This window comes from Bos mutus, chromosome 28, assembly GCF_027580195.1.
Source record: "Bos mutus isolate GX-2022 chromosome 28, NWIPB_WYAK_1.1, whole genome shotgun sequence".
NCBI classification, from domain to species: domain Eukaryota; kingdom Metazoa; phylum Chordata; class Mammalia; order Artiodactyla; family Bovidae; genus Bos; species Bos mutus.
Window position 1 is genome coordinate 21,437,206 of NC_091644.1, and position 21,099 is coordinate 21,458,304.

At 39.0% G+C, this 21,099-nt stretch overlaps 1 protein-coding gene across 1 annotated transcript in view; it reads left to right on the forward strand.

The window, feature by feature from the left end:
• DNAJC12 (DnaJ heat shock protein family (Hsp40) member C12) overlaps positions 1-15,064 on the forward strand; it is a 45,383-nt gene extending 30,319 nt beyond the window's left edge. Inside the window, exons 5-6 of the mRNA XM_005907333.3 lie at positions 7,198-7,402; positions 14,540-15,064. Of these exons, the coding sequence (XP_005907395.1) occupies positions 7,198-7,402; positions 14,540-14,634 (300 nt within the window). The 3' untranslated portion in view covers positions 14,635-15,064. The remainder of the gene's footprint in view (positions 1-7,197; positions 7,403-14,539) is intronic.
• The last annotated feature ends 6,035 nt before the right edge of the window (positions 15,065-21,099 follow it).

Below are 21,099 nucleotides of genomic sequence, written 5' to 3' on the forward strand. Positions count from 1 at the left end.
TGTTGAAATACTAGGCTGGGCTAGCGTTTGGTCTGGGATTTATTTTTATTAGTAGTACAAAAATGATGAAATGCATATCTTTCCACTTTAAATCAGCAGTGATATTTTTCCTTGCACAGTCTTCTTTGTTTGGGCTCAACCATGCTGTTTCTGTATTTCTTCCTCAGTGAACTTTGAAATCCCTACACCAAGTTTCATGTGTTTTGTACCTCACTGGATAGACTTTCTTTTTTAAAAAAATTTTTATTTATTTATTTATTTTTGGCTGCACTGGTCTTTGTTGCTGTGTGTGGACTTTCTCTAGTTGTGGAGCACGGGCTTTGGGGCACACGGGCTTCAGTAGTTGAGGCACATGGGCTCAGTGACTGCGGCACACAAGTTTAGTTGCCATGTAGCACCTGCGATCTTTCTGGACCAGAAATTGAACTCGTGTCCTCTGCTTTGGCAGGCGGATTCTTGACCACTGCACCACTAGGGAAGTCCCAGATAGACTTTCTGTAACTTCCTTTCATTCCTTTCTGTTCTAATTCTCATAGTGATTTCTGCATGTGAAAACATCACAGCAGAAGTAAGGTTCTCTATAACATTTTAGTTGTCGTTTTTTGTGTGTGTGTGCATTTTTTTATCCATCCTTTCACACTCAGTACTCTAGAGAAATTAAAACAATTGTCATACCTAGTTTTGTTCACCACCTATTAGATCACTACCATTGTGTAGATAAATATCATCATTAGGGTATTTGGACTAGATATACTACATATGCCATTCTGACAATAAAATGGTTATAATTCAGGACTTGAAATTTTAGGTGACATTTATCTGAAACACATCTGCATGTTTCCTTGCCCTAAGGACAAATCACAATGCACTTTTGCAGCATCACACAGGTTCCTAACATGAGAATCTCCTAGAGCAAATTCCTCACACAGCTTCAGGGATGATACATTTCTATCATTCAACGGTGATGAAACTCTAATTTGTATTTTTTTCCCCCACTGCAAGTCCTTGTCACTTAACCAGCTATTGATTTTACTTTTTCCTTTTTAGAAGCTCCTCCTGATAGTTTAATTTGTAAAACTTTTGATAAATCAATCACCAAGAGGGAGGGGATGTACAGGTATGAATGGCTCTTTCATTTTTCTGTACAGTAGAAACGAACACAACATTGTAAAGCAACTATACAACTAAAAAAGTGTTCGATCAGGTCAATGAGTATGTTGGAAATTTAAGTCTAGATATGTAATATAGGTTTAAAAAAGGGAAATTTAAATCTAGATATGTAATGTTGGTTTAAAAAAGGGAATATGAAGTGGGGACTTCAGTAACTGTGGCCTTCAGATCTTGGAATAACTTGAAAACAGATACCTTTCCGGCTTAAAGAATCTTAGGGAAATCATTGCTATCTTGTTAAATGGTTTTACCCCAAGGAATCCACGGTGTGAATGGTTCTTCCTCCAAAATGGCTTGAGGATGGTTCTGGGGAAAGGGTTACAGAGAAGCCACAGTGAAAATAAAATTCTGAGAAAAACATTCTCATAAGCTGTTAAAAATGTCCCATGCTGTATCAGTTACTACAAATGCTTTCAGAGTATTTACTATAGGTCAGTCATTAATCCTCACCCTGTCATCTAAGGCAGACTGTAGGCGCTTTTATTCTGAGAGAGGAGTACTGAGACAGAGAGTCAAGATATTGTATACAGGCCACCTAGCTGACCTGTGACACATACAGCTTACGTTTTCAGTTCTCTGAGCCCTGAAAGCTTGCATTTCTTACTCTCAGTCTTTCACTAAGTTTCTCAGTATCCTTTGCCCTCCACAGACAAAGCCACTGGCCAGCCTCCTCTATTCCTTGCACATGCAAAAAACCCAAGAAACTAAGCAAATAAAACAATAACAACAGACTCAACCCAACCAAACTAAAACTAGATTATATTTTACACCAGCTGAAGCCATTGCCTCTTTTTAAAATTAACACTTTTATTTTGAAATAAAACCTACAGAAAAATGCTCAACACCTGCATTTATAATTTAGCAAACAGTTGTGAAGTGTATACTTGTAACCTCTCCTCTCCCCAACACACATATTACTGGTACCCAGAAACTCCCTCCTTAATATATTTTGGCAATCATAACTCCATCTAATTTTTATTTTGTTAATTTTTTATTTTTGGCCACACCCTTTGGCATGCCATATCTTAATTCCTCAACCTGGGATCAAATTTGTGTCTCCTGCAATGGAAGTGCGAAGTCTTAACCACTGCACCACTGGGGAAGTCCTTAATTAAATTTTTAAAACCTAGTTGTACATATATATAGACTTGTCAGAGAAAATTTAGAAGACACCAAAATATAAAAAGAAAAAAAAAAAGACTTTATAATGCTGCCATGCCAAGATAACCCCATTAGTATTTTGATGCATTTCCTTCCAGTGTTTTCTGCCCATCATTTGTTAGTGTGAGAGCCAGTTACATTGAATGATGACTTTGCTTTATTGGTTCTTTCTTTGGGGAAGAGGAATTAGGATGATGCTCCTTTGCAGTTGAGGAGAGACAGGTTGAATGTGGAAAGAAGTGAGTTCTCTGGTTGGATCAAGGCAGAAGGCTTGAATATCGTTATGGTTTTAGGGTGTGCACAAGGCTATATTGCCCTCTAGTATGTATATTTTATGTATGTGTATCTACATATATATTTATTTATCTATATTTGAATGTATCTTTGTACCTTTTAATTTAGTTGAGATCATCCATTTGTCATCATGTGTGTGCTCAGTCACTTCAGTCATGTCTGACTCTTTGTGGTCTCATGGATTGTAGCCCACCAGGCTCCTCTGTCCATGAGATTCCCCAGCAAGAGTCCTGGATTGTGTTGTCATGCCCTCTTCCCAGCATCTTCCTGACCCGAGGATTGAACCTGCACCTCCTAAGTCTCCTGCATTGGCAGGCAGGCTCTTTACCACTAGCTTCATCTGGGAAGCCCATTTGTGATCATGTTGGCTGCTATTCATAAACACCATATTATTAGCATTTCTAAATTCTCTTAAAAAATGATGATGAACAGATTTATTTAAGATTCCAAGGAAGCATTTTACCAGTTTGTACTTTCCCTTTCTTCTGATGAGGTGCTTCTCCTGGTTCCTGTCTATGTGGTCAGTGTTAGTGCTCCTGAGACAAGTGGTAAGAAATTATGGTATCACTCTAAGTTCTGTAAGATGCTGATGATCCCTGCTGCTTCCCCGCCCCATCCCCCTCACGTTGCTTGGGTAAGCAAACATGGCCAAGTCCACATGTAATGGGCCACTGCCTCCCCATGTTGCTTTGTTCAAACTGGCAAATAAAGTGGTGCTCTGGGAAGGAGTTGGCAGCTGCAGTATTTTGAGAGAGTTCAGACTTCAGTGCATTGCAGATGAAAAGCCTGAAGTCCCTTGCATCATGGGATGTGTGTGTAGCAGAGGCAGTGGCCCCTTCTGTGAGTTTTGGCACAATTTTTAAATGTCACAACTTCTGAATTTATTCACTAAGCCTTGGACTTCAGAAAATCAATGTTTTTGTTTTGTGCTCTTGCTCTGCTTTTATTCTTTTTTTTTTTTTTAGCACAGGAAAACAATTTCCTCATTATTAGGAAAATAATTTATTCTGTGGTTTTAATTTGCCCCAATACATGGCTTTTGGGTTTTTCTTGGGTTTCTGAGTAACAGAGGTTACTGTTCAGTAGTGCTTTAGGAACAGCATCCCACAGTATCAGATGAGATTTCAAGAAACAGTTATGTTTATTGTTTTGCTTATGCCACAGCTAATTATTCTACTTGAATATTCTTGATACAGCAAACTCTCTCTCTTTCTTACTCTGTATTCATCTATTCTGCCTTTAATTTATCTACTCATCCATCCAGTTTTAAGCATCTTAATAGGAAATACAGAGAGTTCCCTGAAAGTCCCAAGGTTAGGACTGGACACTTTCACTGCCATGGTCCAGCTTCAATCCCTGGCCAAGGAAATAAGATCTCAAAAGTCATGTAGCTCGGCCAAAAAAAAAAAAAGAAGGAAATACATATGTGGGACATATGTGAAAAGGGTCCAAAAGTATGCATGGGTAAAAGTAATGGTTTCTTACCTTTGCTCCATTTGGAAGATCCATTTTTCATTTTTTCTTCACTCCTGACATCACCATCAGTAGCCAGAGCTAGGTTGGAAAAATTACACAGTTAAATTATTTGGCAAAGGACCACTATCAAGTATATTGGACACCATTCTAGGATATCAGGTATCTGGGGAGAGTTTTCAAGTGTTTTGAATCTTGTGTTTGTCTAAAAATATAAAAGTTTTAATATAGACGTCAATGAGGAAATGCCCAACATTTGATTTATGGTCCCTGATTTTTCTGAAACTGTAACTTAAAAAATAATAAAACACTTTTGTTTTTTAAAAAACAAACTAGTACAATAGGATATGTAATAAAAAGTGAGTCCATCTTTATTTCATACCTCAGTGCTACTTCCCTCTCCCAGAAAGCCACCATTGTAGTTTCTTGTGTTTTCTTTCAGAAACCTTCCATAATGTATACAGACACATTCCATAAAAAGTCTCCAGAATAATTCTATTAATGAATGGGAGGAAAGTGCAGTCACTCAGTCGTGTCCGACTCTTTGCGGCCCCATGGACTGTAGCCCTACCAGGCTCCTCCATCCATGGGACTTTCCAGGCAAGAATACTGGAGTGGTTGCCATTTTCTTCCTCCAGGAGATCTTCCCGACCCAGGGATTGAACCTGGGTCTCCTGCATTGTAGGCAGATACTTTACCATCTGAGCTACCAGGGAAGTCCATGTTGCTGCTGCTGCTGCTAAGTCACTTCAGTCGTGTCCGACTCTCTGTGACCCCATGGACGGCAGCCCACCAGGCTCCCCCATCCCTGGAATTCTCCAGGCAAAAACACTGGAGTGGGTTGCCATTTCCTTCTCCAATGCATGAAAGTGAAAAGTGAAAGTGAAGTAACTCAGTCGTGTCCAACTCTTTGCGACCCCATGGACTGCAGCCTACCAGGCTTCTCCATCCATGGGATTTTCCAGGCAAGAGTACTGGAGTGGGGTGCCATCGCCTTCTCTGAGGGAAGTCCACAGTATCATTAGAAAAATCAAATGGAAAGATATTTTAAAAGTTCTAGTTATTTGATGGTAACTGGACTTGAAGTGAATTCTCTTAAAATTAGGACAGATATTTCACAATAAATATTGACTAATTTCCTGCTTTGTGCCATGAGTTTTCTTAAAGAAAACTCCTCCAAAACATGTATGCAGGTCAAGAAGCAACAGTTAGAACCAGACCTGGAACAACAGGATGGTTCAAAATTGGGAAAGGAGTACGTCAAAGCTATATTTGTCACCTGGCTTATTTAACTTATATGCAGAGTACATATTGTGAAATACCTGGCTGGATGGAGCACAAACTGAAATCAAGATTGCAGGGAGAAATATCAATAACCTCAGATATGTAGATGATACTACCCTTATGGCAGAAAGTGAAGAGGAACTCAAGAGCCTCTTGAAGGTGAAAGAGGAGAGTCAAAAAGCTGACTTAAAACTCAACATTCAAAAAACTAAGATCATGGATTCAGTCCCATCACCTTATGACAAATAGATGGTGAAACAATGAAAACAGTGACAGAATTTATTTTCTTGGGCTCCAAAATCACTGCAGATGGTAACTGCAGCCATGAAATTAAAAGATGCTTGCTTCTTGGAAGAAAAGCTATGACAAACCTAGACAGCATATTAAAAAGCAGAGACATTACTTTGCCAACAAATGTCCATAGGGTCAAACCAATGGTTTTTTCCAGTAGTCATGTATGGATGTGAGAGTTAGACTATAAAGAAAGCTGAGCACTGAAGAATTGATGCTTTTGAACTGTGGTGTTGGAGAGGACTCTTGAGAGTCCCATGGACTGCAAGGAGATCAAACCAGTCGATCCTAAAGGAAATCAACCCTGAATATTCATTGGAAGAACTGATACTGAAGATCCAATACTTTGGTCACTGATGTGAAGACCTGACTCATTAGAAAAGATCCTGATGCTGGGAAAGATTGAAGGCAGGAGGAGGAGGGGACGACAGAGGATGAGGTGGTTGGATGGCATCACTGACTTGATGGACATGAGTTCGAGTGAGCTCCAGGAGATGGAGAAGGACAGAGAAACCTGGCGTGCTGCAGTCCATGGGGTCGCAAAAAGTTGGACACGACTGAGTGACTGAACAACAACTGCTTGTGCCATGAGTTTTCTTAAAGAGAAGATGTATAACCCAGAATTCTAATATTTGCCAGCTCTGCATTGATCATGGCTGGAAGGAAGGTCACAACAGTAGTAGGTTTAATCTCTGGCACGGCTCAAGGTACACAGTCCAGTTGTTTGTTTTTTGATAGTAAAATACACATAAAACCTACCATTTAACCATTTTAAAGTGTACAGTTCAGTGGCACTAAGTACATTCCCAATGATGTTCACCCACCATCACTATCTAGTTTGATATCTTTTTCATCACCCCAAAAGGAAACCCCTGTCCTTGTTAGCAATCATTTCCTATTCCCCTCTTACCCAGCCTCTGGTAACCACTAATCTGCTTTCTATCTGTATGAATTTGTCTATTCTGGAATTATATAAAATGTGGCTTTTTATGTTTGACTTCTTTTACTAAGCATAATATTTATAAGGTTTATCCATATTGTAGTATTTTCTTCCTTTCTTATGATCAAATAGTATTTCATTGCATGGATGTGCCACATTTTTGTTTATCCAATGAATTGATGGACATTTGGATTATTTCCATGACTGCTATGAATATTTGTGTCTAAGTTTTTCTTTGAACACCTGTTTTCAATTCTTTATATCTAGGAACTGAATTTCTTGGACATATGGTAATTTTATGGCTAATTTTCTGGGTAAACATCATTATTTTAATTTATCTGATGCTGGTCCCTTTCCTTTATACTAGGATACAAATTTCTTCTCATAGTCTTAGTTTTCCAAATCAGTGAGGATTAATTGATTAATATCTGAATTAGTTGATTACTATCTGGCTAATAGTCAAGTCTAACATTTTGTTAATCGGCACTATAATAGTAGGTTAATTGTTACTACATATTGAACTTTAAATATAGAAACTATATAATATGGATGTTATATTATACATCTGCTTTCAATTAATGTAGTCAATGCACTGGGCTGTCAGAGGAAAAAAGGATCTGATGTTGGAAGAATCTGACCAGACTCCTACTGACAAAATTGAAAATGAGGAACAGGATGAGCAAAAAGAGATAAAGAAAGAGGAGTTTGGTTCAACCACAGAGAAAATGGAGCAGAAAGAATCCAAATCTGTGGAGAAGTCATTCTCCCCACAAAATCCAGATTCTCCAGGTAAGTCATGTCATGTAGTTTATAGAACAGCTGCTGCTACTGCTGCTAAGTTGCTTCAGTCATGTCTGACTCTGTGTGACCCCATAGACAGCAGCCCACGAGGCTCCTCTGTCCCTGGGATTCTCCAGGCAAGAACACTGGAGTGGGTTGCCATTTTCTTCAATGCATGAAAGTGAAAAGTGAAAGTGAAGTCGCTCAGTCGTGTCCGACTCTTAGCGACCCCATGGACTACAGCCCACCAGGCTCCTCCATCCATGGGATTCTCCAGGCAAGAGTACTAGAGTAGGGTGCCATTGCCTTCTCCATTGTAGAACAGAGAAGGTCTGAAATTAAAAGGCCCATTTTATATCGTATGTATTCTCAACCTTTCCAATTACTTAGTAGTACCAACTATAAATGTTGTTTTGGCACCTTGAAAGATACTTAGCATCGACACAGAAACTAGATATATTCCTTAACACATTCCTTGCAAGCGAAAACTTGAGACATTTCTGGGATCATCTTCTGGTTTACTGAAATAACACTAGCTAGCTTGTGTTGGGTATATATGTATATATTTATTTATTTTAAAACTTTTTAAAAATTTTTTGATGTGGGACCATTTTTAAAGTCTTTATTGAATTTGTTACAATATTGCTTCTGTTTTATGTTTTGATTTTGTGGCCTTGAGGCATGTTGGATATTAGCTCCTCAACCAGGAACTGAACCCACACCCCCTACATTGGAAGGCAAAGTCTTAACCACTGGACCACCAGGGAAATCCCTGTGTTGGGTATTTACTGTGTGCAGTTCTTTATGTATATTACTTAAAATCTATCATCTTATTTAATATTAATTTTACATGAGTTAATTTATTTAATCCTCATTACAAGTATTATTCTCATTTTGCAGATGAGAAAACTGAAGCCTTGGGAGGCTGAATAATTTTCTCAAGGTTATCCAGCTTGTATGTGGCAGGGAAGGGGTCTGAGATGAGACAGTTTGACTGCAGAGTCTGCATTCTAAGGCACTGCACTATCCTCAGAAGATACATTATCTGTAGGTAGCTCTGTAGACATCTGACCCACGTATAGGTCCACTGAAGCAGGGTATTACAGAGGTTAAACTCTTGGCTCCTAAGCTAACCCACCTGGGTTCACATTCTGTGCTAAGTTGCTTCAGTTGTTGTCCACCTTTTTGTGATCCGACGGACTGTAGCCCTGTAGGCTCCTCTGTCCAGGGGATTCTCCAGGCAAGAATACAGGAGCGGGTTGCCATTTCCTCCTCCAGGGGATCTTCCCAACCCAGGGATCAAACCCAGGTCTCCTGCGTTGCAGGCAGATTCTATACTGTCTGAGCCATGAGAGAAGCCCCTAAAAATCCAGATGCACATGAAAGAGCTCAAGCAGCAAGGACCAAGTTGGGTGCCAGGTGGTGGTCCAAAGGCCCAGAGCCATGCATGCATCCAGAGGCCCAAAGTCCTTGGCTAGAGACACCGAAGGAGACCATGTCAGCTCACATTCTAGCTCTACCATTTATTATTTATATTACTTGGAATCAAGATTGCTGGGAGAACTATCGATAACCTCAGATATGCAGATGACACCACCCTATGGCAGAAAGTGAAGAACTAAAGAGCCTCTTGATGAAAGTGAAAGAGGAGAGTGAAAAAGTTGGCTTAAACTCAACATTCAGAAAACCAAGATCATGGCATCTGGTCCCATCACTTCATGGCAAATAGATGAGGAAACAGTGGAAACAGTGTCAGACTTTATTTTTCTGGGCTCCAAAATCACTGCAGATGGTGATTGCAGCCATGAAATTAAAAGATGCTTACTCCTTGGAAGTAAAGTTATAACCAACCTAAACAGCATATTAAAAAGTAGAGACACCACTTTGTCAACAAAGATCTGTCTAGTCAAGGCTATGGTTTTTCCAGTGGTCCTGTATGGATGTGAGAGTTGGACTGTGAAGAAGGCTGAGCACCGAAGAATTGATGCTTTTGAACTGTGGTGTTGGAGAAGACTCTTGAGAGTCCCTTGGACTGCAAGGAGATCTAACCAGTCCATCCTAAAGGAGATCAGTCCTGGGTGTTCATTGGAAGGACTGATATTGAAGCTGAAACTCCAACACTTTGGCCACCTGATGCGAAGAGCTGATTCATTGGAAAAGACCCTGATGCTGGGAAGGATTAAGGGCAGGAGGAGAGGGGGATGACAGAGGAAGAGATGGTTGGATGGCATCACTGACTCAATGGACATGGGTTTGGGTGAACTCCGGGAGTTGGTGATGGACAGGGAGGCCTAGCGTGCTGCGGTTCATGGGGTCTCAAAGAGTCGGACATGACTGAGTGACTGAAGTGAAGGGAAGTGAAAGTTATTTAACTCCTTCACACTTTAGTTTCCTCATCTACAAAACAGAGATCTAAGTGGTACCTTCTTATAGAGTTACCAAGAGGATTAAATGAGGTGATCCATGCAAAATGCTTATGACAGTGATTTGCCTATACCAAGCCCTGGGCAATTGTTAGCTATGGTTATCATTTCTTTGTCTATCTGGCCATCCCACTGTGTTTATCTTGTATAGGTGTGTTATGTATCCACACTCTAACTACCTTCAACACCCCAGTAGAATTTAGCCTTTAAGTACAATATTGCTTCTGTTTTATGCTTTGGATTTTTGGCCATGTGGGATCTTAGCTCCCCCACCAAGGATCGAACCCACACCCCTGCATCGGAAGGCAAAGTCTTAGTCACTGGACTGCCAGGGAAGTCCCTAGCCTTTAAGTAGAAGTTTCCTGAATGTCCTCAAACACTTCTTATAAAAAAGAAGGTAATTAGATAGGTTATGGTAAACTATAGTCTTTCTAGAAATAGTCACTTCTAAACTCTCTTTGGTGAGAATTTTTACATGCTAATTTCTTGTTGGGAATAAAGATTCTTGGTGCTTCATTCAGGTGCCTCTGCTGGTTTTCCAAGAGATCCTTTAGTAGAGCCTGCAGTTGATTGCATCAGCCTCATAACTGGCAACGGTTATAATATAACAAACGGATCAAAGCAGAAGGCCAGATGTCCCAAGAAGTGTTTCAGGGAAACATACACATATAAACACCCCCCCTGCCCCCAATAGTTTGCATATACAGGCAAACACGTGACTGCTTCCCCATTTATCCTTGGAATATTCAGATTTGTGCTTCCTGAACCTCTAGGCCCTCCCTGTGACTTTTTATTTCAGATTCAGGCCTATTCTGAGTTCACCAGACTTGAGGGGGTTGATCATGTCAGAGCCTCACACTAAGGCCACACTTAAATCCCTTTCATAAGATTCTATAAAATTTTCTTTTTTAAAAAAGTTATTTAGATATTTAAAAGCCTCAAAGTAATATGAGCTTACCATTGAAAATTCAAAGAATCAGGACATCCCTGGTGGTCCAGTGGTTAAGACTCCCCACTTCCAGGGGGCAGGGGGCTCAGGTCTGATCCCTGGTCTGGGAATTAAGGTCCCACATCTCGAGCAGTGCAGCCAAAAAATAAAAAATTTTTAAAAATTCAAAGAATCATACATAGACAATAACTTAGTGTCTACCCTAGTGTCTCATCCTTCTCTGCTTCTACTTCTTGAAAAAACAGTGCAAATGCCCAGGTGTGTCTCCTTCTACACTGGTTCTCTATGTTAACAAAGGCATGCATAAGCATATGTTCGTTTGTGAGGGTTATACTGTGCACATTCCTCTCTGTTATACAGTAACTAAGAGTACAGACTCTGTAACCAGAGCCTGGCTTTTTCCACTGCTGAGTTGTGTGACCTTGGGCAAGCAAATTAACCTCTCTGTATTTATATCTTCTTATCTCTCTATAATGGTTAAAACATTAGTGTCTACCTTATAAGGTCTTTTTGAGAAGTAAATAATATAAGTAAACTATTTGGACCTGGTACATGGCCAGTGCTTCTTTAGTGTTAGCTTTTATTACTATGGGGTTTCTCCTTAGACCCTTATATTTAGGATGAACTCACTGGTTTTAACAATTGATAAATATTCCATAGTGTAGATATATTGTAATTGACTCTAAACAAGTTGTGATGCCAGTTTTGATACCCTCACATCATGAAGTATATTATACTATGGTTGAGGAAGGAAGTGAAGGGGGTGAGAGGGGGAGAGGATCACTGTTCTGAAAGCTACTACTGAAGAATAAGAATTAGGAAATTTTGCTGAAGGCTGCATATACCAGTATTTTCTTAATGTTATTTAAGAGATTATTGGCTGTTCTGAGTAGTGCCTTAAAGTTGGGTTTTCATATGCCAAAGTACAGTTGCATGCTTATTTATAATTTCATTTGACGGCAATGAAAATTTTTATAATGTCAGCATTTAAGAAATATTATTCATGTCAGCTTTACCAAGTCCCAAGTGACTTCCCACATAACTTTTCAGCATTTTTGTTGATTTCCTTAAGCAGTGCTTGGTATTTACTTTGAAGTTTGCCTTATGATGCCTCTTCTGTCATAAACATCCATCAAATAGCCCCCATCATTTCCGACTCTTCACTGCAACCAGGAAAAAAAGAAGCACAGCATCTGAAAACCCACATGCGAGACAATCTAATGTTTACTTTATTTTCATTTAAATATGCAATAAATGTGCCTTCTGATAAATACAGTTCTAGAATCAAATAGTATTGCATAACATCCTGGAGTTAAAAAAAAAATCAAACATAGCAGATGCTGTTGATGTGCCAACATATCCTCTGGGCATCTGCCTTCCCAGGCATTGCCAACCATACGGCTCCCACCAGAGGGCTTTCGCTGGCAGTGAATCTGGTTTGGCAGCAAGTGAGCGGGCAGTTAAGTGCCAGGGAGTAAACACCCTGTGGATGTAGCCATCAGATAATGAATGTGAGTGGGAGGATAAGTTCTCCAATACCTTCACCCCTCAAGTGGAACAACTCTGGAGTTTTTTTTTAATATTGTCTCCCAGGGCTCCCCAGGGGATCAAACCCTAGTTGTCCAGAGTAGTAACTTCCTGAAAATGTACCTTTTATAGACGTGGCTCCTTTCCCTACTTCCCTACCAGAGTCTCTTGGGATCACCTCCCAGATTAGCCACTTGCATTCAAATTCTTGTCTGGGGTCTATTTCTAGGGTAACCCAAATGTGAAAACATCTTTTTTAAACTCTAAAAATAACACATATTGAATGTAGAAACATGAGGAAAATACAGTCAAGCAAATAACTTGCAGTCTTACCACTTAGGGAAATATTTATTACTGCTATTTTGGTATATTTTTAAGATATGTTAGTATACCTAACTGAGGAGGCAATGGCACCCCACTCCAGTACTCTTGCCTGGAAAATCTCATGGATGGAGGAGCCTGGTGGGCTGCAGTCCATGGGGTCGCTAAGAGTCGGGCATGACTGAGTGACTTCACTTTCACTTTTCACTTTCATGCATTGGAGAAGGAAATGGCAACCCACTCCAGTGTTCTTGCCTGGAGAATCCCAGGGACAGAGGAGCCTGATGGGCTGCCGTCTGTGGGGTCGCACAGAGTCGGACATGACTGAATCGACTTAGCAGCAGCAGCAGCAGCAGCAGCAGCAGCAGCAGTATACCTAAAATGAAAAGACTATCACTGTACATATTTTTTGTGTGTCTTCCAATTACAGGTTGTCAGAAACAATTTTCTTTTTGCCTTTTCCCCCAAATGGAAATTCTTCAGATTTTTTTATCTGATAATTCTGAAGAAAGTGCAGATCCTATTTTCCTGGGATAATCACTGTCAACTATTCTGTGTATATTTTTCCTGCTAGATATTTAGATAATATTTTAAATATCAGTGAAGTATGTATTATTTATTATTCTGTATTTTATGTATTATTCTGTAACCTGTTTTATTGGAAATATTTTAAACATAAAAAATAATATAAAGCATACTTGTTCATTGTAGAAAAATAAGAAAATACAGATGAACAGAAAAAGAGTATAAAGAATGAAAATCATATGTATTGCAACTCTTCAGGAATAGCTACTATCAACATTTAGGGGTAATTCCTTGTAGACTTAAAAAAGCTTTTATATAAATACCCATGTAAATAATGAATTTATGAATGAGATCATGCTGTCTAAATTATTTCCTGCTGCTGCTGCTGCTAAGTCAATTCAGTCCTGTCCGACTCTGTGCGACCCCATAGACGGCAGCTCACCAGGCTCCCCCATCCCTGGGATTCTCCAGGCAAGAACACTGGAGTGGGTTGCCATTTCCTTCTCCAATGCATGAAAGTGAAAAGTGAAAGTGAAGTTGCTCAGTCATGCCCGACTCTTAGCGACCCCATGGACTGCAGCCTACCAGGCTCCTCCGTCCATGGGATTTTCCAGGCAAGAGTACTGGAGTGGGGTGCCATTGGCTTCTCCAAAATTATTTCCTAACTACTAGTTACTTAGCAATATATTATGAACATTTTTCTATAATGATAAATATTAAAAAATTGTTAATGACTGTATCAAAGCCTTTTAATCAATTTTCTGTTACTAAAGATTTAGATTGTTTCTTTGAAACATTTATAAATGGTATCACAATAAAATCCTTATAGTTAAACTCTTGGGCACATCATGATTATTTCATTAAGATAAATTTCTACAAGTCGAATTATGGTTTAAAGGTTTATACATTTTAATGAGTCTGATAAATATTGCCAAATTACCTGCTAGAAGAATTTTGCCAATTTACCCTTCCTATAGTAGAGAATGAACATAACTTTTTCTAGTTTTCAACACAGTTGTTTATTAAAATAAAAAAATCTTACTGTTGTAGAATAAATTATTTGTATTTCCAGGGATTCTTTCCATTGACCTTTTACTTTTGGCAGCTGTTTGAAAGTAGTTTCCAATTTCTTTGCAGATGAATTGTCAAAATTCCTACCACTGGAAGCATCTATAAATATCCTTTTATTCTTAAGCATTTAAACATGTGAACTCCTCTCATCCATATAAACCAATTCCTGTTCATAAGGATTCAAAAGTCTGCTTATCCATTTATGTAAGATATTAAAAACTGATACCAAAGACTTCACCCTACATTCATTTATTGTTAGGAAATCTTTACTATGATAAGCTTGACTTTTCCTACCTTTGATTTTAAAATATCCCCTTCTCTCTTCTACAGGTTTTGCAGATGTGAACTGTTGGCACCTTCGTTTCCGCTGGTCTGGGGATGCTCCTTCAGAACTCCTGAGGAAATTCAGAAACTATGAAATATGAAATATCTGTGTTCCATAGAGGAGAGAGAGAGAGAGAAAGAGAGATCATTTCTTGTGCTGCCAACTTGCAGTCTTTCTTCAGATCTTAAAAATGTCATATTTGTGAATTGCTGAGTACCAAATCATTCTTCCATCCTTGAACCCATTGTCTCAATGTGTTTTTTAAATGAGAAAATTTTCAGACTAGTTTCTTTCAATATTGAAGTAAATTAAGGCCCTTAGATCCAGAGTAGATTGTATTATGTGTATTTTCCTGTTAATGTTATTTATAGAGATCTATTAAAAATCAATCCCTGTTGTTAAATATTTCATTGATATACCATGATCTTTATTAGTGCTGGATATACAAGAAATGTTTTGTGACTCTGAACTTAAAATGAAATGTGAAATTACTTGTGTAAATTGAATGAAATAAATAATCTTTCCAAAGTTCATAATGAATTTTTTACTTTAAAAATTTATTTATTTGGCTGGATCAGGCCTTATCCCTTGGAGAAGGGAATGGCAACTCACTCCAGTATTCTTGGTTGGAGAATTCCATGAGCAGAGGAACCTGGCAGGCTACAGTCCATGGGGTTGCAGAGTTGGACATGATTGAAGTGACTGATCATGCACACACATTGGGCCTTAGTTGCATCATGAGAGATCTTTGTTGCAGCATTCAGATTCTCTAGTTGCAGCAGACGGGCTCTCTAGTTGTGGTGCTTGGGCTTAGTGCTCTGAGGCATGTGAGATCTTAGTTCCCTGACCAGGAATGAACTCGCCTCCCCTGCATTGTAAAGTGAAAGTGAAAGTGAAGTCGCTCAGTCGTGTCCGACTCTTTGTGACCCCATGGACTGTAGCCTATCAGGATCCTCTGTCCATGGGATTTTCCAGGCAAGAGTGCTGGAGTGGATTGCCATTTCCTTCTCCAGGGGATCTTCCCAACCCAGGAATCAGAACCCGGGTCTCCCGCATTGCGGGCAGACGCTTTACCGTCTGAGCTATCAGGGATAAGGCTGATTGTTAATCACTGAACCACCAGGCAAGTCCCCATAATGAATTTATAATTCAGTATTTCTACTTCAAGTTTAATAATTATAAATTTAAAACATTATTCATTTGAGAAAATGTTTTTACAAGATTTCTTTTATTATATAGCAGGTGATACATTTATAAACTATATTCTAACTATGAAAATGGACCTATGAGGTAATATGTCCTTTTTAGGTTGGAATTACTAGGTTTATCATGAGTGTAGTTGATGGTTACTTTTTATTGTGGAAAAAAGTGAATGAAAAATTAAGAAGAAAAATGATTTTAGAGCAGGAGTTCTTTGTTCAAAACAGAATTTTCACTGTTCTATAGCAAAGTGAAAAAAAAAATTTAGGAAGATTTTTTTTAAAGCAAAATAATTTAGAAATTATGTCCTTCCTACCTTTGTGATTTAAAATGTGCTTTCCTTTTATGAAATAATGTCATAGTAGATTGTATTGGTTTGTTGGGATGCCATAACAAAATATGACAGACTGGGTGGCTTAAACAATAATTCTCAGGGTTCTGGAGGTTAGAAGTCCAAGGTCAAGGTGTATGCATATTTGGTTTCTTTTGAGGCTTCTCCCTTGCCTAGCAGATGGCTGCTTTATCCTCACAAAGGCCTTTCTTCTTATGAGCATTAGTCATATTCGATTAGGACCCCATATTCGAAAGGAGGCCTAAAAGCATCCTTTAACTTCATCCCTTTAAAGAGCTCATCTCCAAATAAGGTTACACTCTGAGCTACTGGGAGTTGGGACTTCAATAAATGAATTTTAAGGGAACATAATTCAGTACCTAACATAGATGAAAACTTTTTTTTTTAAACAAATACAAACCTGTATTGGTTCCCTTAATATTATTTGAAGTTTTGTTGTTTTGTCAAATCCAAAAATCAGGGCCATCCATTTAAATAATTATTTCTATCAACATTTTACCACTTCAGTAAAATGTATTTTGGCATTGTTAACATATCTACAAAGTTTATTTCAAAAACAGAAAGTAAATTCAAAAGAGGATGCATGTTAAATTAATAAAATGAGTTTTTGGAGTATAGTTGCCTGTCATAATGCCTGCCTGGCCCAAATAGGCACTCGAATAAATACCAGATTGAATAACTGAATTTTTGAATCTAAAGAATCAGGGTTTTAATTTTTTCCTCTTTTTCTCGCCTAGACTGTCTGATTTACAGCACTGATAGCTTTTAATGACTTGTGGAAGGGAAAAACATTCTCACTCACCCGGTCTGCTCTGCTTTTGTCACAGACATATTTCCCAACTGTTGATAAGACTGAGCATTAGCTCTTGTTTACTTTCCTCTCCCATGATGTTTGAAGCCTCTAAATAAGAAATAGCCTCTAAAGAAAGAGTGCCACTTGAATAGGGATTTCGGATAGGTCAGCCTTGTGCTAAGCACTTTATTTACTTGATTCCATCTAACTTAGTAGGAGATCTTTCACATTAAAACAGTTAAGAATTCTCCTGAACTCAAGACTTAAAAAGGGAGGTGACTATACTTTGATAATACAATCAAAAGAAAGAGTGTTTCTCTTTGAATAAAAAGTAAGAAGAAAACTGGACAACTTTCCTCAGTAATTTGTTTGAATTCCCCAGTGTGTCCAGCACAATCACAATTGTATGTATGTGTAACAGCACATTTTCAAAGCCACTTATTACTGGATTATGGCTTGAATTCATGGCATAGCAAAATGATTATGAAAAGATAATTTTACATAAAAGTGATTAAGCTCTTAAGTCATCTCTAAATGGTAAAGATAATTAGTTTCTCTTATATTTGATATTGAATGAGTGAATGAATGAGGCACATATTTCTTGAGAAAATTATTATGTTATGTACTAGCAATTGGGGCTTCCCTGATAGCTCGGTTGGTAAAGAATCCACCGGCAATGCAGGAGACCTTGGTTTGATCCCTGGGTTGGGAAGATCTGCTGGAGAAGGGATAGGCTACTCATTCCAGTATTCTGGCCTGGAGAGGAGTCACAAAGAGTCAGATACAACTGAGCAACTTTCACTTTGTGTAGGATATAAAAATATTTAAGGTGGTGCTAGTGATAAAGAACCCGCCTGCCAACAGGAGATGTAAGAGACATGGGTTTGATCCTTGGGTTGGGAAAATCCCCTGGAAAAGGAAATGGCAATGGACTCCAGTATTCTTGCCTAGAGAATCCCATAGACAGAGGAACCTAGAAGGCTATCGTCCATGAGTTTGCAGAGTCAGACATGACTGAAACAACTTAGCACACTGAGCACAGTTGATAATTTAGTGAAGTAAGACAGATACTGGACTATCTCGTAGTTTAAAAGGGGCATGCTGTATTAGTTTAGGTATGTCATGTGACTAGTACATGCCTGGCACATAGTAAGCACCAAGTGTACTATTACTATTCTTACATATTAAACCTTTTGATAATCAGTTAACAGAATTGTGGCCTCTTTCTCTCCTCGTTACCTTTCCTCCAATTCTCCATCTCAGAAGCACTGTTTCTTGTATATCCTTCCAGATATCCTGTGCATTACACACGTACATGTGTTTCTGTTCTTTTCTTTACTCAAATGGGAACACTATCCTGTGGCATGCTGCTGCTGCTGCTGCTAAGTCGGTTCAGTCGTGTCCCACTCTGTGCGACCCCATAGACGGCAGCCCACTAGGCTTCCCTGTTCCTGGGATTCTCCAGGCAAGAACACTGGAGTGGGTTGCCATTTCCTTCTCCAATGCATGAAAGTGAAAAGTGAAAAAAAGTGAAGTCGCTCAGTCGTGTCCAACTCCTAGTGACCCCATGGACTGCAGCCTACCAGGCTCCTCCGTCCATGGGATTTTCCAGGCAAGAGTACTGGAGTGGGGTGCCATTGCCTTCTCCATCCTGTGTCATACCTTTCATTTATTCAGTTTCTATGTCTTGGAGATTTTTCCATGTTTAGTATGTAAATTCTACCCTTTTTTTTTTTTCTTAATCTGCTACATGGTTTTCATTTTGTGAACCATAATTTAATTTGCTCTACTTGAGCCTTTCCAGGTTATTTCAGTTTTCCCTTGAAACACAAAGAGCAATATAGTGAATAGCTTTACATACAGTTTCTTGTATGTGAAATATACTGTAAGATAAATACTTCTTATTGGAATGGATCAAAGACTGTATATGTACATTTAGAATTAGATTGGGTTTCCCTGGTGGCTCAGATGGTAAAAAATCCACCAGCAATGTGGGAGACCCTGGTCTGGGAAGGTCCCCTGGAGAACAGAAGGAACAGCTACCCACTCCAGTATTCTGGCCTGGAGAATTCCATGGACAGAGAAGCCTGGTAGGCTACAGTCTATGGGGTTGCAAAGACATGATTTAGTGATTTTCACACACACATAATTAGATTACCATATAGTTCAGCAAACAACAGATGCAATTTGGTAAGTTGCAGATCTTAGGGCCATTGAACTGTAAAACCCAGAAAATAGTTCATGTTCATTGGGATTCTTGTGTTTAGTCTTTTCCACTCTAGGATAGACTTTGTTGAGTACCTCAGTTTGAAGCTTATAGAACAATTTACCAGCTGTCTCTGACCCCCTACCGTACCAGGGATTGCCCAAGATATAAAGCAAAAATAAAATCAGAGTGTACTTTTCTTCTAGTATCTTCCACAGAGACAGGATGAGCTCAGGATATTCTTTTCAGTGTTATGGCTTCTGGGTGTCCTGAAATGTTGAAATACAATTCTAAAACATTTTTGCTCTTTTAAGTAAAGGGCAACTCAACAGAGCAAATCTCGAAAACTTGGGCAGAATTCACAATTTCCTATGATCCCCAATAGTTCCTAGTCGCCCATGGACATATACCAGCCTGTCAAAAACAAGCCCTTTGATGAGCAAATTAGAAACCCGAAAAAAAAACTTTGCAGATATTTCTCCTAAAGAGAGAGCCAGATCAGGGGAAGATAAGGTTGCTTTCCCGCTTATGAATTTTCATATCCTTTCCGTGTCCAGATCTGATTGTGGTTACAAGATCAATCATAGCAGCAAGTGTGGATGACTAATGCAGCTATTGAGAGGGGTCTTTAATTTCCTGAAGGCAAACACCATTACCTACCACCTCCATATCACAGACGAGGAGATGCCAGGGCTACTGGGGACTCAGTGATGGAAGAAATTATAAAACTGATGCAATTACTGAGAAAATGATGAAATGTCTCACAAGAAAGGCTTCAATTCCCTTCAATTTGAGGTTTTGTGATACGAATCAGTGTGGCTGTGTGTTTAGTATTATTCTCAGCTCCCTCTGTCGTCTTACCCTCATGGTGGAGAACATTTTGTATCAGGCAGGTCTTTCTCACCCTTTCTCCTCCCACCTCGGCTCTCATGTCTTCCAATGTTTCTGCTTTGATGACTTTTGTATTAATTAGCAGCCAAGAGTAAATGTTTTCACAGTGGAATCTAGGTTAGGTTGAAGGAGAATTAGATCTTTCTCTGGTTCTAACCTATCGTGAGATTTAGGGCAAATGACTTGAATTCTCTGATCCAGTTTTTTCTCCCTGAGGCTGGAATTAAGAATCTCCCCTTTATAGAACATAAACTCTTGGCTCAGGACCAGGTTCAGAGTTGGCCTGTCCAGGGCTCTGGTGGGGGCCAGGAGAGTGTGGAAACATATGGAATGTGTAGTCCAGAAGAGGAAGTCAAAGATTAGTGAGGACAGGAAAGGCAGAGGAGAATGTTCCTTCTCCGTCATTTTTTCTAATAACTCTTTCTTTCTGACTGTTCATTTAAGTAAAAGGGCAGAGATAGAAAAGGAGAGATTACAATTAAGTATGTATTAATATATCTATCTATATGCACAGCCTCAAACACCTCAATTATTTTTTTACATTCGAGTTCAGTGCCATTCTTGATAGCATCCCATCTCTGAAGACAATGGTGACTTGTTTTCAGAGTATATTAAAGTATTTAAATACTTTCCAGCCACTAGACTATCAGGGGAGGTTCTAATAACAACAATAATAATAACTCTTATCTTTACCAGTTTCCAAGGCATTTTCTCATGTATCGTGTTTAAATCTCACAATGAATTCCATTTTCTGGAGGAATTTGTAACTTTTTTTATATCCTAAAAACTACAATAGAATGGAAAACAGATTTTTAAATTTAATTATTATTTTTTGTGTGTGTGTGAAATCATTTTTGTCAGTCTTGCAATCTGCCTTGGGAATATGCACCCCTCGATGTCTGGGTCTCAAACCCAGAGGCTCTGACTTAACTGGCCTCTATGTCTATCCCAAGGGCGCTGGGTTTTCACAGCTCCAGGTAATACTAAAGTGCCAAGTGTTGAGGGCCACATAGCTTAAATAGGTTACAGATGAAATGATTAACATCTTGATGGCTCTACCTGCATACAGGAGATTAGAGTCCTCCCTTCCGTGTCACTGGTCATTTTTTGGGGTTCCCCTGGC